The following is a 19,462-nucleotide window of genomic DNA, read 5'->3' as shown; positions in this document are numbered from 1 at the left end:
AAACACAAACATTTTTCAACACAGAATAAGCATTCAAATGAATGCAGCCTTTTCTAGTACCAATCAATTATGAAAAATGTCGAACATGCACAAAACCCGCTCAAATATCACATGGTTGCATTTAATTAAAGCCACTTCAAAATATCACCACAAAAATTTAATTATTGTCCGTGATGACCAGTTTTTTCCATATTTAAATGACAATAAAGTACGAAGAAGTTAACTGGAAAAGTATTCATATTGAAATTTTCCTAAAAATTTAATAATAAAAAAAGCAAATTACAAATATTTCAACATCTCTGTCCCGAAAATTGTCATCGTTCGAAATGAGTGTTGCCAATGTGCCATATAAAAGGCTTGCATTAAAAAGTACTAGCCTTCCTCAATTGGTGATTAAACAATTGAAGAAAAGGCAATACATTATAAAAGCTCTTAAGTTCCTCCATATATTCTTCCTAGCGGTATATGGTCAAATACTGTATATATACGGGTTTGTGAGTTAATTACAATAGCAATATCCTATTTTCTAAGAAAAATATTCTTCTAAACACAACAGTTTGTAATTACAGCCATTTAAAGAAGGCTCTATAGGTAGTTGTAGCTTTTTTCGTAGCATGGAAATTAACTTTGAATAAAAAGCTGCTCAAGTAAGATAGAATTCAACCAAAACAATTTCAATCTTTTACCAATGCTGTGCAAATAGGCAGAGAGACTATTCTCAACCACCCCGGCTCTATATTTATATTCCGTCAATCACTGTTAAAATATCAGCTGTAAAAAAACCGTAGTCCGATGGAGCCAGTCAATAAGGGTTTCTCCCAAAAAATGACAAAAAATATACACAATTTACTCTATTTGGTCAATTCACAATGTACATTTTACAACAATAGCAAAATAAGTAGTAACATTTTGATATATAGCAAGAAAGCAATAGATGGTCTTTGCGAAGTTTCGACTATATCTTCAAGCCTTTTGAATACTTTTTAAAATCAAGAGCCATATGGTTTTATGTAAGCGAGTTATCCGCGATATTTACCTAAAAAGGAAACCAATCAACTCACAAGAGCCTAGAATTTTTTGATCTCACACGATTAATTAAAAAAATCAACCCAATTACGAAGTATACAAAATTTACTATGAAGTACTATTTCTTGTATGTCTTATGTTCGGACACCATGAAAATGATTTAAGACTTTCTTGGTTTATAACTAACTACTTGTTTGTTTGTTTTCGAAATGGTACCGTCGCAATATACCAGTAAATGATTCTTTCTTTTCAGTTGCTCTTAAACAAACATAATAATTCATATTGAATAATTATAAGCCGACGGTAAGCTCATGAGTTCTTAAATATTAAACTACTTGAATAATTAGGAGGGCTATTTTTTCTATTGACCAATTTTACGCCTTTTTTGCACCCAACTGCTAAATTGATTTAACATATCTGATGGCAATGAAAGTATAAAAAAAAATAAACTTGGAGAAAAAGTATTTAGTACTGAATGAAAAAAAAAGTGTGTTTCAAGTTTACATTCATTAAAGATTGGGAATGGTTCTTACATTCACACTCTATATTGAATTATATTTTACCATTCAATAACACACACACTTTAGTTTTGTGTTAAAGTATTTTAAGCCATTCAGGAATGGAGATTTATAATATGCAACCAAAAAATCACAAATTTTTAAAAGAATGCTGAGAGAATACACACTCAATTGATTCAGTCTTTTTACAGCTCTGGTAACCGTATCGGTTTTCCGCCGTAACGATAAACAGCTGATTACATAAGGGATACGAGTACAGCGATACGACAAACGGCACCAATGACTCCGCTTATAACATGCAAATGCAACGACAATGTGATCCATATATATGTTAAAGGCATTGTAAATTTTACCAAGTAGCGCAACTAACAGCTGATCGGTGAAAATTCGCACATTCACACGAACAGTTCTCGACTCAGTTTCAAAACAAAACTTACGATTATTTAACTCAAATTTTAAAGTGAGATAATCTTTACGAATTTATGTACATAGAATATATAAGGCGTTTTTGTTGTTATTAAAACAGTAGTTTTATTTTTATTAAAGCTTTTATCAATTTTTATACTCAGTTGAGCAGAGCTCACAGAGTATATTAAGTTTGATTGGATAACGGTTGGTTGTACATATATAAAGGAATCGAGATAGATATAGACTTCCATATATCAAAATAATCAGGATCGAAAAAAAATTTGATTGAGCCATGTCCGTCCGTCCGTCCGTCCGTCCGTCCGTCCGTCCGTCCGTCCGTCCGTCCGTCCGTCCGTTAACACGATAACTTGAGTAAATTTTGAGGTATCTTGATGAAATTTGGTATGTAGGTTCCTGAGCACTCATCTCAGATCGCTATTTAAAATGAACGATATCGGACTATAACCACGCCCACTTTTTCGATATCGAAAATTTCGAAAAACCGAAAAAGTGCGATAATTCATTACACAAGACAGATAAAGCGACGAAACTTGGTAGATGGGTTGACGTTATGACGCAGAATAGAAAATTAGTAAGATTTTGGACAATGGGTGTGGCACCGCCCACTTTTACAAGAAGGTAATTTAAAAGTTTTGCAAGCTGTAATTTGGCAGTCGTTCAAGATATCATGATGAAATTTGGCAGGAACCTTACTACTATTACTCTATATGTGCTGAATAAAAATTAGCAAAATTGGATGAAGAACACGCCCACTTTTTAAAAAAAAATTTTTTTAAATTCAAATTTTAACAAAAAATTTAATATCTTTACTGTATATAAGTAAATTAAGTCAGAATTCAACTCCTGTAATGATATGATGCAGCAAAATACAAAAATAAAAGAAAATTTCAAAATGGGCGTGGCCCCGCCCATTTTCATTTAGTTTGTCTAGAATACTTTTATTGCCATAAGTCGAACAAAAATTTACCAATCCTTCTCAAATTTGGTAGGAGCATAGATTCTACGGCGGTAACTGTTCTCTGTGAAAATGGGCGAAATCGGTTGAAGCCACGCCCAGTTTTTATACACAGTCCACCGTCTGTCCTTCCGCTCGGCCGTTAACACAATAACTTGAGCAAAAGCCGATATATCTTTACTAAACTTAGCCCACGTACTTACCTGAACTCACTTTTTCTTGGTATAAAAAATGGGCGAAATCTGACCATAACCACGCCCACTTTATCGATATCGAAAATTACGAAAAATGAAAAAAATGCCATAATTCTATACCAAATACGAAAAAAGGGATGAAACATGGTAACTGGATTGGTTTATTGACGCAAAATATAACTTTGGAAAAAACTTTGTAAAATGGGTGTGACACCTACCATATTAAGTAGAAGAAAATGAAAAAGTTCTACAAGACGAAATCAACAGCCCTTGGAATCTTGGCAGGAATACTGTTAGTGGTATTGCATATATAAATAAATTAGTAGTACCCGACAGATGATTTTCTGGATCACCTGGTCCACATTTTGGTCGATATCGCGAGAACGCCTTCACATATACATCTAAGGGCCACTCGCTTTTAAAACCCTCATTAATACCTTTCGTTTGATACCCATATCGTACAAGCATTCTAGAGTCACCTCTGGCCCACCCTAATGGCGATATCTCGAAAAGGCGTCCACCTATAGACCTAATGCCCACTCCCTCTTAAAATGCTCAGTGACACCTTTCGTTTGATACCCATATCGTACAAACATTCTAGAGTAACACCTGGCCCACCCTAATGGCGATATTTCGAAAAGGCGTCCACCTATAGAACTAAGGATTACTCCCTTTTAAAATACTCATTACCACCTTTCATTTGATACCCATATCGTACAAAAACATTCTAGAGTCACCCTGGCCCACCCTAATAGCGATATCTCGAAAAGGCGTCCACCTATAGACCTAATGTCCACTCCCTCTTAAAATGCTCAGTAACACCTTTCGTTTGATACCCATATCGTACAAACATTCTAGAGTCACCCCTGGCCCACCCTAATGGCGATATCTCGAAAAGGCGTCCACCTATAGACCTAATGTCCACTCCCTCTTACAATGCTCAGTAACACCTTTCGTTTGATACCCATATCGTACAAACATTCTAGAGTCACCCCTGTCCCACCCTAATGGCGGTATCTCGAAAAGGCGTCCACCTATAGACCTAATGCCCACTCCCTCTTAAAATGCTCAGTAACACCTTTCCTTTGATACCCATATCGTACAAACATTCTAGAGTCACACCTGGCCCACCCTAATGGCGATATCTCGAAAAGGCGTCCACCTATAGAACTAAGGATTACTCCCTTTTAAAATACTCATTACCACCTTTCATTTGATACCCATATCGTACAAACACATTCTAGAGTCACCCTGGCCCACCCTAATGGCGATATCTCGAAAAGGCGTCCACCTATAGACCTAATGTCCACTCCCTCTTAAAATGCTCAGTAACACCTTTCGTTTGATACCCATATCGTACAAACATTCTAGAGTCACCCCTGGCCCACCCTAATGACGATATCTCGAAAAGGCGTCCACCTATAGACCTCATGCCCACTCCCTCTTAAAATGCTCAGTAACACCTTTCGTTTGATACCCATACCGTACAAACATTCTAGAGTCACCCCTGGCCCACCCTAATGGCGATATCTCGAAAAGGCGTCCACCTATAGACCTAATGCCCACTCCCTCTTAAAATGCTCAGTAACACCTTTCATTTGATTCCCATATCGTACAAACACATTCTAGAGACACCCCTGGTCCACCTTTATGGCGATATCTCGAAACGGCGTCCACCTATGGAACTAAGGATCACTCCTTTTCAAAATACTCATTAACAGCTTTCATTTGATACCCATATCGTACAAACATATTCTAGAGTCACCCCTGGTCCACCTTTATGGCGATTTCTCGAAAAGGCGTTCACCTATAGAACTAAAGCCCATTCCCTTTTAAAATACTCATTACCACCTTTCATTTGATTCCCATATCGTACAAACACATTCTAGAGACACCCCTGGTCCACCTTTATGGCGATATCTCGAAACGGCGTCCACCTATGGAACTAAGGATCACTCCTTTTCAAAATACTCATTAACAGCTTTCATTTGATACCCATATCGTACAAACATATTCTAGAATCACCCCTGGTCCACCTTAATGGGGACATCTCGAAAAGGCGTCCACCGATAGACCTAAGGCCAACTCCCTCTTAAAATGCTCAGTAACACCTTTCATTTGATACCCATATCGTACAAACAAATTCTAGAGTCAGCCCTGGTCCACCTTTATGGCGATATCCCTAAATGGCGTTCATCCATAGAACTATGGCCTACTCTCTCTTAAAATACTCTTTAATACCTTTCATTTGATACACATGTTATACAACCACATTCCAGGGTTACCCCAGATAGATTTTCCTTATTTTGTCTCCATAGCTCTCAACTGAGTATGTTATGTTCGGTTACACCCGAACTTAGCCTTCCTTACTTGTTTTTTTTAATTCTGAAAAAACTCCGAACACCATTCCTTCATTTTATGACATTCGACTGCCTAGTCCACTGCCTTCCACTCTATTCGCAACATAACCTCTGTTTAAAGCTGGAGTCATTGGTGCCGTATGTCGTATCGCTGTATCCGTATCGCTAACGTAATCAGCTGTTTATCGTTACGACGGTAAACCAAAACCGCGATACGACATACGGCACCAATGACTCCGGCTTAAGTTGCCGAACTATATAGTAAACAATGGTTAAAGGGCTCCGGCGACTAAGAACGAGTCTGACTGAATTTTTGTATGTGTGCGTGTCGGGTGGTTGACGGTTGCCCCGCGACTATAAAATAAAAAGCCCTCAATCAACAGTTGCATTGAGAAAACGTACCGTTCGGACGTGAATATGTCGTCATCGGATGATGACTTTTTTTACTTGCAACTGCAGCAGTTTTATTAAATAAAAAGAAAAGGAAAGAGCGATTAAAAGAAATTGTGGATGAAAAGCTTGTACGCAAAATATAGTAGGTTTACACATGTAAATCTTTTAAACGAATTAAAAATGTCATGTAAAGTGGAATATAAATATTACAATATGCTTCCTTCTGCTTTATCTTCCATAATGCTGGTAAACATTGATAATTTTCAATAAATTTTAATATGAATTGCAGTTCTTCCGCGCACTTGTTCATTTTGAATGTCAGCTCAAACTAAATACAACACTGCTGTTTTGTCAATCACACTCCGCGACGATCAAATGTTGTTGTTGTTGTTGTTGCAGCACTGACGATCAAATAAGCAAGCGTCAAATGAAAAAATCAAAAAATTTTGATGTTCATTAACGTGTAGCCGACAAGTAAGTTTGTCACGAAGCCAAACGACTGCACTAATACATACAAAATTCAGTCAATCTCGTTGTCAGACGCCGGAACCCTTATATATCTATGCGTATCAGGTTCACGTTTCATTGGAACACGAGGAAACTTCGTCTACTATATGGCGGAACGATACAAGGTGGCAGCATGATGACATACCTACATACATAAATGAGAATTCCATGTACTTTGTTTTTGTAAATTCGATGGGCAAATGTCAAAATCGTACTGCGCCGGAAGTTGATGCATTAAATCAAATAAAAAAAGTTTATAATCAGCTGTTCGATGCGGCAACCTTGTATCGTTCCGCCATGGTCTACTACAGTCAACTTTTTCCCACCACGTCAATCTTGGCAAAACCATTCTTTATTCGATCATTCACAATGGCGGGCGTTTGTCGAACCACAGCTTACATCTGCTATTTCCTGATTGTACGGTTTCTTTCTGTCATCGTCGCTCCCAGGAGAAGGTGCGTTCGGAAACTATCTGCAAATGGTGAGGAATTAATATAATGGTACATAATTTTTATGAGTGTTTTGTATTTATTACTTGTTATTGGATTGTATATCAACTGTCACACCTTGTGTATTACTGATTAATTTTATATTTAATACACTTCTGTCCATAAAAAGTCAACCTCAACTTTGTTCCTTTCATACACGTGGTTGCATTTATAGGGTTAATTTATATTTTTTTTTTTATTAAATTTTCAGTCTCATCGTAAGTTCTCTGCGCCACGCCATGGCTCTATGGCTTTCTACCCGAAAAAGCGGTCATGCCGCCATCGTGGTAAAGTAAAGGCTTTCCCTAAGGATGATCCTAGCAAGCCAGTTCATCTAACATGTTTTATTGGATACAAAGCTGGTATGACACACGTTGTGCGTGAGGCGGACCGTCCTGGATCAAGTAAGTTTTACTTTTTAGTAAATTTCATTTGTGACATGGCTAACACGGTGCTGTTTTTTCGCGTGGAAAACTAGCATGTGAAACGCAATAGTCTTGCATTGGACCGACGATTTAGTTTTATTATGATGAGAAACAGTTAAAAATTTATGGTTAGAACACAATGAATTCCATGATTTAAATACCTATAACTAGGGCGATCTGATTAGCTTAGCTACAAATATTTATTTTAGGTATATACGATTTGCTGTGACAATATGCACTTTTTCTACTTCGCAGAGATTAACAAAAAAGAGGTTGTTGAAGCCGTAACTGTGCTGGAAACACCACCAATGATCGTTGTTGGTGCTGTAGGTTACATTGAAACTCCATATGGTTTACGTGCTCTTGTAAATGTTTGGGCTCAACATTTATCTGAAGAATGCCGTCGCCGTTTTTACAAGAACTGGTATGTTAAGCTCTGTTGGGAGATATACTTTTTGTATGACTTGTATAGAGAAATGAATTTTCTGAAAACACGTGTTGGCTTTATATTTTTGAATGATGATAGATGGTAACTGAATCTTTTGAAGATACAAAATTGTATACCATCCCTGTCTGCCTTCCTTCTGATAAAAATATAAAGGAACCACATATGTTTCCCGGAAAGCCCTTTTCCGTTGTTTGCTCATTTGGTAATTCTATACGACAGCATGACTTAATACGTCCAAAAATACCAAAAGACGCGTTTTGGGTACAGTATCGCGAATCCGCAAAACGGAAGTCAAAAATTTTGCGTCTGTTAAGAGATATTTGCAAAAGAAATTTAAGTTTTCAGTTCGTTGTTGCAATTTTGATAATCCACAAAAAAAGTCGTGAAATCGATTGTCGTTTTGTACCCCTTTTAATATATTTGGACGTGTTTTAAAGAGTTTCATGCTTTCGCATAGAATTACTGCTAATTTTTCAATTTCTTACTAATAACCGTGTAAAAAACCAAAGTTCTTGGATCAGCATGCTGAGAGGACTTTTAAAATATAGTTTAGTCGTGTGAGCGCCATATTGCTTAGCGGGATCTAATAAAGGATTCGTTAATCCAATATGTGTCTTAACATAGTCGTGAGCACGGCATGGAAGATTCGTTCTCCGCTCGCTCACAATTGCGATGAGGTCGACTTCCGTCTTCTATTTTCATTAGTTACATAAACAAAAGCAAAGAAGTTGTGTGTTGCGCCCACCCAATGGAGCTGAGAGCAAACAGTAAAGGCAGCATATTTTTCCACATGAACACACTGGCTTACGGTGTCAGTCGAATTTTATAAAATCTTAGTTTACTCTTTGAATGTATGTGCTTCGATACAGGTATAAGTCAAAGAAGAAGGCATTTACCAAAGCCAGCAAGAAATGGGAAGTTGATTTGGGCAAGAAGAGCATTGAAAATGACTTCCGTAAAATGCTCCGCTACTGCAAGGTTATTCGAGTTATTGCACACTCGCAGGTAAGGCCTTTTCAACCTTTTTATAATGCATTTGTATATCTACAATTATTTAAAACTTTATATTATGCGACGTCCTTGGTTCATGTCATCGGACGCGCGCTGCAATCTTCGGATGAATGTGTGCGTCTGATGTAGTGTTCCTAAAAGGCGGTCTTGCTGTGGTTTTCAATGCACAGTTACATACCGCAACGTCGCAGAACAAATTGCCCTTTGGGTGGCGATCTTTGATATATTCCAGTAACTGCGTGTAGCCGCTTAGGCCATAATCACGCAGTTAAACCATATCACAGACAGTACTATTTTAAAATAATATGTATACGTTTCTGTCTTCATCATGATTTTAATTTTAAAAATTCCTCTCGTTGATTTAGATCCGTTTGATTAAGCAGCGTCAAAAGAAGGCGCATATTATGGAAATCCAATTGAATGGTGGTTCCATTGAAGATAAGGTTAAATGGGTTCGAGAGAACTTGGAGAAACCCATTCAAGTCAGCAATGTCTTTGGACAGGATGAAATGATTGATTGCGTTGGAGTTACCAAAGGTAAAGGTTTCAAGGGTGTAACCGCTCGTTGGCACACTAAGAAATTGCCTCGCAAGACGCACAAGGGCTTGCGTAAGGTTGCCTGTATTGGTGCTTGGCATCCATCGCGTGTGTCTTTTACGGTAGCACGTGCCGGTCAAAAGGGTTATCACCATCGTACTGAAATCAACAAGAAGATCTACCGTATTGGTGCTGGTATACACACCAAGGATGGCAAGGTAGGTTGAGAAAACATTTTAAAACTATATTCAACTAAACTTTATTAAAATTGCATTGATGATAAATTCATGAAGTTCCGACATCAAAAATAAAACTTTTTTTTGATAACAAAATGATAAATTAAATGATAGGACTGATGCTAAAGCTTCTTTAAAAATTGTTTAAAACTATTTGGGACTGCTATTTAATTATTTTATGTTATATCTCTTGCAGGTTATAAAGAACAATGCCTCTACTGAATACGATTTAACAGACAAGAGCATAACTCCAATGGGAGGGTTCCCGCACTATGGTGAGGTTACCAATGATTTTGTTATGCTTAAAGGTTGCTGTATTGGTTCCAAGAAACGCGTACTAACTCTACGTAAATCGCTATTGAAGCACACCAAACGTTCTGCATTGGAACAAATCAAATTGAAATTCATTGATACTTCATCGAAGATGGGTCATGGTCGTTTCCAAACACCAGCCGACAAATTGGCATTCATGGGTCCACTCAAGAAGGATCGCATCAAGGAAGAGGCCGCTGCTGCAGCGGGTGCTGCCACTACATCGGCCACGGCTTAGTAAACATTTTTGTTTGTTAAATGTAGACTACCTAGTTGTTTTGGTATAAAATAAAAACAAGCTCTAATCTTATAATGAAGTTATATTTAGTTATGTATAAGGGACGAAGTTATTTATGTTGGGCCATAAATGCAGTTTTCAAACAAAATTTTTTTTGCATTCTCGAAATCACGTGGCTGAACGTTTGGATGGGGTATAAAATTTTCTAACATTAGGAAGGCTCGAAATTAATTTCAGGGGTGGCTTTCCGTATTTCGATATCGATCAAGACCGAGTATAAAATAATCGTTTTCGCTTTCCTTAACAGAAATTGTCGACGCGTCGTATCGAACGTTCGATACCAAATTAGGTGCCGAATTGCCTTTTTGAAAGTTATAATTTTATGCTTTGGTGATTATTTAGCGAATGATTTTTTCTTCTGAGATTAAGAAAAAAACGATATTTATAAAAGAAAATATTTTGGTGGCTCCAAAAAGCTTTCTAAACACCCTTTGAAATCTGCAAACGAAAGAGATCATACCAAGATACGGGAACTAAAATGGCATCATCGAGCGTTCGATATCGACTTGACGTATCGAATCAACGGGTGTCGATTATCGAATTACGGAAAGCCACCCTAGACATATTGCCCCCATTACTGATACTTAGCATAGACTTGACTTGACTTGGCGTAAACTTGGCAACTTAGCCACGATTATACTCCACTTGGCGCATAAAATCTGGCATTATAATCAGCGTTGAAATTTATTTTTAAATAAATGTCAATTTGTATGACAAAATGTCAAAATGAAATGGAAACAAACAAATGGCATCTCAAAATGTAAACGTTACTTAGAACTCACATAGAAAATCAAAATTCAACAGACTTCTAAGTCAAGTTAAGTTTTGAGTAATCAGTAACATGCAATGTTCATTTAACAGAACTGTAAGTGACAGTTCGCAAGCCAAGTCAAGTCTATGCTAAGTATCAGTAATGGAGCCTTATGGTCCCATGGACAATATTACCGTAATACGCATATAAAAGCCGTCAAGCCAAAGAAATACTTCGATAAAAACTATTGGATGCGCAATTAGCTACCGAATTGCAGATTCTTAGTTGAACATTTATCGAAAGCGATTATTTGAGAAATCATATTTAAAATGAAATGTTATACCGTTAACAACGGAAAGTATTTTGATAACATTTCTGAACTCTTGGCAATATGAAAACTAAAGTACTCGTTTCAAGATACGGAAACCAAAAGAGTCTCGTCGAGCGTTCGATATCGAACTAAGGTATCGAGCCGATGAGTATCGAATTACATAAAGCAACTTTTGAATTTCTTGTGGGAAGTCGGCCTGAACGATATGTTGTGAATGAGATGAGATCACGATAGACGTATGGTCGCAATCATGGAAAACCTTGTAGTAAGCAATGGTCGCAATGCAATCCTCAATACATTATTATTATTATATTTCTTTATTACGGTATTTAAGACTTAGTTGATGTTAAGTAAACATTTGTTTCATTAAATATTAAGTGTTTTACAATATAAAAATAATTTTACTTTAAACATTAATATTTTCACAATCTTTTATCTCAGTAGTTAGTTCATTGTACATTTTGTACCCAGTGTATTCTAAAGTCTTCTTTGCGAACTCTGTTCTTACTCTAGGCAGTCTTATATTATTGCAGTATCTAGTTCCATAGCTATGGATCTCGTGATTATATAATATTTTATTGCTCAGGTAACTCGGTAGCATTCCTAATCTTACATGATTTCAAAGTGAAGTAACTTATTGACTGTTTTATACCAAGCCAGTTTAACTTATTCAGCATTATAGTTTTTGATGTTCTTGGGGGACATTTTAATATAAATCGCATTGCCTTGTTTTGTTGTATTTGTAGTCTTTTAATTTGCATATCACTCGCTATCAGTAGAATTGTAGGACAGTATATAAAGTGCGGCTCAATAATTGAACGATACACCATTATTTTATGACGTTGACTAATATGTTTGCATGTTCTGTACATGAATCCTATTTTCTGTGCAATTTTTCTTTCAAGATAATTTATATGTTCTCCAAAATTCAGGTTTTCATCAATTAAAATTCCTAGGTACTTCATTTCATTTACTCTTTGAATTAAATTGCTTTTTATCTTCAGGGTTATATTGTTTAAATCGTGTTTACGTATGAATTGGTTTTTGCAAAATACCATGAACTTAGTCTTATCTATATTTAACTTCAAACTTTTAAGGCACAACCAGTTGTATAGAGAGTCAAGATCTTTTGTGCTTTCTGCATTGCACAGTCGGCATATTTCTCACTGATGATGAGCAGTGCATCATCCGCAAAAAGACGTATATTGCAATATTTTAAGCATTTTTTATATCACTATTTACAATGTAAATAGTATCGGTGCAAGTACTGAACCTTGTGGCAATCCGATATCTACATCCACAACCGATGAGACTGCGTTTCCAATCACCGTCCTTTGCTTTCTGTCACTGAGATAACTTCGGAACCATTCCATAGTCTGTCCTCTGACACCAGTTTTGAACAAAAGATTCAACAATTCCCCGTCTATCAACTGTTTCAAAGGCCCGTTTCAAGTCTAAGAAGACAGACACCACAACTTTTTTATCTGATATATCTTCTTTCCATTCTGCAATAACCATGTTGAGTGCTGTTTCACAAGAATGGCTCTTCCTGAATCCAGACTGTTCTGGTATAATAACTTTGTGCTTTTCTAGGTATGCCACCAATTGATTATTCACCACCATTTCAATAATTTTCTCATCTGAGGGTAACGTATTGATTGGCCGTAGCTCCTCCGGTTTCACTGTATTTTTTACTTTTTCCACAGGTACTATTGTTGAAACTTTCCAGCAGCTTGGAACAATGCCATTATTTAGGGACTCATTTATTATGTCTTTGTAAAAGTTACCAATGTACATCATGGAATCCTTGAAAACACGCTCAGATAAAAGCTTTTCTCCGCCATATTTATTTTTAAAAGCTTTTGTGATATTCATTATATCATCTAACACAATGTCAGTGAAAAGAAATGTTTCTATTGCGATCGAACGATCAACGTTTAGTTCGGATGCAGTAGGCATTTCTTCGATACTATCACTAATTTCGACTATGCTCTGTACAAAAAAATTTTTTAGGGCATTAGCTATATGATACTCATTATCGAGGCATTCGCCATGTATTACTATCTTAGTGATATGTTTTTTGTTATCTGTAAGCTCTGCGAGGTCTTTCAGACACTTCCACATCCGCTTCATGTTTCCGTTATTGCTGTGAACTCTGCCTTCCATATACATCTTCTTCTTATACATAATCGTACTTTTGTATATTTTCTTTAATACATTGTATTCATCCCAGTATCCTGTTTCTATGGCAATATTATATAGCTCAAGTTTTCTTTTATGGAGAGCAGTACATCCATCTAATCATCTCAGAGCGGCATAAGTAACCTGCCTGACCGTTGTTGTATTAAAGATAAAGACAACCCCCGAAGGTTTTGGGGAGTGTTATCGATGTTGATCCTTTGCTGGATACAGATCCGGTAACAAGCACATTAAACTTAGGCCAGAACCCCCTCGTGCCATGAGGAACTTGGTGTCGCCAGAGCTTCGCTAAATATGTGTATGATACATTCATATTTGTAACAGGATTCCCTACGAGGTTGACACACGGGTTGCGGAAGCTATAAAGCTTTGTATTGCCCTTATTACCCCTTAAATCCCTGCCTGACCGTCTAGGCCTTAAATGAGCACATCATTAGTTTTAGTGAAAGCCATCCATACTTTATTTTATTTAAATAATTCATACAATAAATAATATACAGTATCGTCGGCTAAGAATAAGTAAGTCTGCAAATTCATTTAATTAAATTGATGCTCAATCACACAAAGTTTTGACATGAAGAAGGTAGCTTTCAACTATGTTGAGTTAGTTCCGATGCTCTTAATTGAAATTTCAAATAGTTTTGTTTATTAACAGGTATTATATGCCGACGATGGAAGAATTTTTTAACAATTGTAAAGAATAAATTAAAAGATTGAATTACATTTTTAAGCGTACATATCACAGGCAATATGATTTTCTTTCAGCAAATATCTCAACATTTTATAAACAAATCTTAATTTAAACATAAGTGTTGAACATGTTCTTGAAGATAATATCATCCTATTGCTAAGTATGTATTTACTAAAAATAATATAGGCTGTATTCAAATCCCCAAAAACAATTCAGGTTGATTGCAAGCGAAGTGCTTACAATCTACTCAATTGCAATTGACTGCAAGAGTAAATTTTACAATAACAAAAAAGGAATTTAATGTGCTTATAACCAAATAAGAACGACAATCGTCGATTGTAAATAAAAACAGATAGTAATTTCTTCAGCTCTGGTAGATGAGCGCTTTGATTGATGTAAAATCAGCTAACAATGTTCTTCTGTGGTGTTCGTATACAAAAAAATAAAAGTAAGGGCGATTTGTCTCACAAATTGTTTCTTAAAAGATAACTCCTTGCAGTTTCATATTTACATCTAACCATGAATTTAACCAATTCTTGTGATACGTGCTTTTAGTTGGATAGCTTCGGGATTGGACTGTAATTGAAATTAAAACAAACAGAAAATTATGTTCGTAGATAAACAATATACTTAATGTGTTATGGGAGAGCTAAGAAATAACAGAAGACACTTCGCTAGTAGGAAATTAGACTGTTGAAATAAGAAATTAAAGAGATCATCTTTTCTTACAACGTCACGGATTCCCTTCCCGCAAACTTGTAATTATATGTTTTTTTGGTGATTGGGAACAATTAAATTAGAAATTAAAAATTAATTCATATAACTTAATATGTACACGTCTTACGAGCTCCTTAATTCAGCGAATAGTCGCAGTTTGCATTTTTCCTAGTTTTTGTTCTACATTTCAATATCTGAGTACAAGGAACATTGCTTACAATATTGCCTTCGCATTATGAAGTTAAAAGTCCCATAAGGCTTTGCTATGGAGCTCTTATACACACAGAAAACAAAAGTATAGGTGTCTTAAATAAATCTAAATTAAATTCTCTAAAGACTTATATATCTAAAAATGTATGTCTATAAACCGGCATTACTTTTCTGTGGGTTTTTTATCCTTCACCAGATAATCGTTGACCATCGTATAGGCCAAACCCAGCGTCAGCGCGCCGACTACGGTACTTTGTGCAATTACACGTAGTTGCATTAGATAAACACTTGTGCTCATTGACCCGCGAGTTTTATATTTGTATGCCCCAATCAATCCAGCAGCAACGAAACCAGCAATACCTAAAACAAAGAAAAACCTGTTAGACAAATAATAAAATAAATTATAAATGGCTGTTCTGGGAGCACCGATTTTTTAGTTCGTGTTTAAACTACGGTTAGCGTAGTTCAAACTCACACTGAAAATCTGTTCATTTCTCCCGCAATTTGTCTAAAAAGTTTAGGACTGAAGAATAGATAGAAAAAAGTGTGGTGAGTTATCCTGCGACCTACAGGACAAATAGGTCCTCATTCCTCAGAGCACTCTATGGAAGATCAGCATTAATTGGGAATTAATGTGCCATTTCTTTTTCTCGCAATAGCATCACATTCGGGAAGAATATCTCTTGTGTAATTATATTTTTTTAACATTACAAAATTTGCACTCCTTAGAAGTGACAGGAGCCAGATGTTTGTTTTATTAAGCTATGCAATATGTATGTGCGCAAATGTACCGTTTATACAGTGTCACTTCCGCAAAAGTAAATGTAATTTCACATTCCATCGGTATTTAGAGTCCGTAGACAATTTAACATATAAACAAAATAATTAGATTGGACATAAGAACTAGGGCTGCGACTATCCGAATATTCTAATATCCGGATATCCGTTGACACGGATAAAATCCGGACGGCATGGATATCCGGTTAATATTCGTTTGTAAAACTATCCGGATTTATGAAGATCCGGTTAATAACCGTATTTTTGGATATCCAGTGAAAGCAACAAATTGATGTAACATATATGTTTATTTAACATTAATAACAATAAATTCGTGGGGCATTTAAATAAATTAACAGCGAGTTTTCACAATATAAACAAATGGCACTTTTCTTATTTTTACTTGTTTGTAAAATTGTAGCTTTGCTATGCAGATATTCAACTCTCATATTCCAGTATCTGGACATACGGACATCCGGATTTCCCGTTACGTATCCGGATAGCCGAACAGCGGATATCCGGTTTATCCGGATATAAGAACTGACTTGGGGATATGAACTGTTTAACATGTAACAGCAAGAGGGTGGTGTAGCTGTGTCAAGCTCATGCACTTCAGCATTAACCCTCTTCGATACACACACATTGTCATCAGGTATGTAACCGTCAATCTTCCGAAGTACTTTTCTCTTGCTGCCGTAATTATCTTCTCCTACATCCATCTGACAACTTATATGGTTTCGAGGCTTCGTAACGTCCCAATCAATATGCAGCTGTTGGTGTTGCGATAAAACAAAGCTTTGCGGGTTATTATCTGTAGAAAGAAAACTTAGCCAGACAACCTGCACACGCTAACAATATATAGATTTGCTAAAGTGAATCACGCAAGGTACAAACAATTGAATATGTGTATACGTATCTACAATATGTGCGTATGTGTGAATATCAGCTAACTACGTGCGAATATAAAAAAATTTAAGAACATAAACCATTTGCGTTAAGAAGTAGAAGACACGTTACATCATCCATGCTGTAGTTATATCTAATTTTTTGCTGAAATTCATCCTGTAATTTCATAAAATCTTAGCATTGGCCCAGATAGACGATTTATCTTACTTGCAGTTCTTACCAAGAGCAAGACATTTGCCATGCGAAAAATATTTCCGGATTAGCGCATATAGCTTCAACTTTCACTTTTCATACATATGTATGATGAATTATTCATTTAAATAATTGCTTATACAATTATTTTATAATTCAATCGTGCAATGTCACCAATGAAAATGAGCTGGAGTAATTGCTGGGCACGCGTTTGGCACCGACCATGGCCAAGGTCAAGTCCACGCATTACGCTGCTGTTCAAAAAATATAAAAAAAAGCCTATGTGGTTTTAGCGCAGTGCCCACCCGTTGCGTCAGGTAACTAATGGAATATTTTCCAATTCATGTTCTATGCCTCAATCTTTGAACTTAGTTCGTAGTTTATTATATAAATTCTTGAATTTTCTGTCTTACCAATAATCATGAAGGGCGAATCCTTTGCTTTCCTAGAGAGCTTACTGCCCGCGTCTTCATCACGTGTATCCTTGAAATACGAGTCCGAACTCATTTTTGTTTATTTTGACTTCAATGAATTCACTAAGGACACTCAGCTAAAATTTTTCACCGTATGCTTTCGTTTAGCTATTATGTATGATCTTTATTAATTTTGCAATTCGTTTACTTCGAATTTCATCACTTTTGTTCTTTTTGTTGTGATTGCTATCGACTATCAAGTCGATTAACGATTGAATCGAACGATTTTGACTGAGTTTTTTCGATAAACAAGGATTATATGAGGCTCCAAATAAATCGAGCCACTACCCTTCAAAAAACGAGAGTACTCCATAAATAGTGTAATACCATGTTCAAATAGAAAAATAAATTGAGGAAATTTCGATTTGAATTGAGTCCCTTCATAAAACGCGAGTACTCTATAAATAATGTAAGGAATACTCCTTTGGGAGTATAGGACTGCTCCAAATCTAATCTGTATTCATACAAAAAATGTGCTCCAATTAACATTGCGATGTCTTAGTAGAGGAGTAGGTGAACCCACTCTCGCTTTGTTTGTGAGTATGCCATAGAGTACATACGTGAGAGTACATTCCAAAGTACTTTCACTGTAGTACTCCATGGAGCACCCACAGAGGATCATATGCCAAAGTACTAAAAAGGAATTGTGTTGTCGGAAAGAATTATCGGTGTGAATTTAATTTAAAATGAAAGTAAATGAAGAGGGGCAATCCAACTTTTATATTTTATACTACGAATATTCTTATGTTATTTAGCATTTGCGTGAATAAAGAAACTAGTATTTCTCTATACTATAGTATGTATACATAAAACCAGTGCGCTGTTGCATTTTATCAGAGTTGCCAAAGTAAAATTTTATTATCAGTTATTTGTATAAAATATTTTACTTTTGGCAACTCTGTTCGATCGTCATCGTGTTGTGATCACATTGTGTTGTCGGAAAGAATTATCGGTGTGAATTTAATTTAAAATGAAAGTAAATGAAGAGGGGCAATCCAACTTTTATATTTTATACTACGAATATTCTTATGTTATTTAGCATTTGCGTGAATAAAGAAACTAGTATTTCTCTATACTATAGTATGTATACATAAAACCAGTGCGCTGTTGCATTTTATCAGAGTTGCCAAAGTAAAATTTTATTATCAGTTATTTGTATAAAATATTTTACTTTTGGCAACTCTGTTCGATCGTCATCGTGTTGTGATCACGGTCGTTAAAAAACGAGCAATGATCGGATAATGGTGGTCCGCAAACGCATTGCAAAGGAGTATTGTTAGAGTACTCCAACATGAAGAAAATGGAACACGTAAACCATCATACAACTCGATTTAGCTTACACAATAGTAATTTGATAGCTGGTTGGCTCATCTCTACAGCAAGAACATACCTTTGTTCAGACTGTCAAAATGAACACGCACATTATTAGGCGAATGAAATGGAATTAAATCATAAAACTTTGAAATTTTTGTGTGTTGTAAGAAAATGTGTTCAATGTTTTGGTTTCATTTTGAGTTTACCATCTTCTTTTGACAATCCAGTGAAATGAAAGGCATAAAATCAGCTGATGAGATGAGCCAACCATATAGTTCAGCCATACGTAACTCACGTTTAAATATACTCAATAAACACACTTTACAATGTTGCATTTGCAGTTTGAAACAATTTATTACGCAATTTTTTTTTAATTGTCAATTTATTATTACAATTTATTATATGAAGGAATAAACCTTTATGAGAATAGGAGTGTTCCAAAACTAAACTGTATTCATACTAAAAATGTGGTCCAATTAAAATTGCGATGTCCTAGGAGAGGAGTAGGTGATCCCACTCTCGCTTTGTTTGTGAGTCTTCCATAGAGTACATACGTGAGAGTACTTTCACTGTAGTACTCCATGGAGCACCCACAGAGGATCATATGCCAAAGTACTAAAGACGAATTGTGTCGGAAAGAATTAGCGAAGTGAATTTAATTTAAAATGAAAGTAAATGAAGAGGTCCAATACAGCTTTTATATTTTATACTACGAATATTCTTATGTTATTTAGCATTTGCGTGAATAAAGAAACTAATATTTC

At 35.9% G+C, this 19,462-nt stretch overlaps 2 protein-coding genes and 1 non-coding gene across 5 annotated transcripts; 2 read left to right on the top strand and 1 right to left on the bottom strand.

The window, feature by feature from the left end:
* The first annotated feature begins 6,759 nt into the window (after positions 1 to 6,759).
* On the top strand, positions 6,760 to 10,152 carry RpL3 (ribosomal protein L3). Of its 3 annotated transcripts, none has more exons than XM_067782194.1 (6): positions 6,760 to 6,863; positions 7,082 to 7,274; positions 7,551 to 7,719; positions 8,613 to 8,748; positions 9,120 to 9,509; positions 9,724 to 10,152. In XM_067782194.1, exons 1-6 carry the CDS (start codon positions 6,861 to 6,863, stop codon positions 10,075 to 10,077), a joined length of 1,245 nt encoding a protein of 414 aa, XP_067638295.1. In that variant the 5' UTR covers positions 6,760 to 6,860; the 3' UTR covers positions 10,078 to 10,152. The 3 variants fall into 3 exon arrangements, with proteins under 3 accessions (XP_067638295.1, XP_067638313.1, XP_067638304.1); XM_067782203.1 differs by having other exon boundaries at positions 6,782 to 6,882; XM_067782212.1 differs by lacking the exons at positions 9,120 to 9,509; positions 9,724 to 10,152 and having other exon boundaries at positions 8,253 to 8,690.
* On the top strand, positions 7,397 to 7,480 carry LOC137238996 (small nucleolar RNA U43). Its single transcript, XR_010949280.1, has one exon. It is a non-coding gene; the product is annotated as a small nucleolar RNA U43 (small nucleolar RNA).
* A 3,703-nt stretch (positions 10,153 to 13,855) lies between the features above and the next one.
* Positions 13,856 to 17,515, bottom strand: LOC137250021 (HIG1 domain family member 1A, mitochondrial). Its single transcript, XM_067782220.1, has 3 exons — positions 17,325 to 17,515; positions 15,204 to 15,396; positions 13,856 to 14,685 (listed from the first exon to the last, which is right to left on the bottom strand). The coding sequence occupies exons 1-3, from the start codon at positions 17,416 to 17,418 to the stop codon at positions 14,661 to 14,663; spliced, it is 312 nt and encodes a 103-aa protein (XP_067638321.1). The 5' UTR covers positions 17,419 to 17,515; the 3' UTR covers positions 13,856 to 14,660.
* Positions 17,516 to 19,462: the final 1,947 nt, after the last annotated feature.

The sequence above is a fragment of the Eurosta solidaginis genome, chromosome 1 (genome assembly GCF_040869045.1).
Source record: "Eurosta solidaginis isolate ZX-2024a chromosome 1, ASM4086904v1, whole genome shotgun sequence".
Taxonomy (NCBI): Eukaryota; Metazoa; Arthropoda; class Insecta; order Diptera; family Tephritidae; genus Eurosta; species Eurosta solidaginis.
This window is presented reverse-complemented; position numbering and strand designations above follow the sequence as displayed.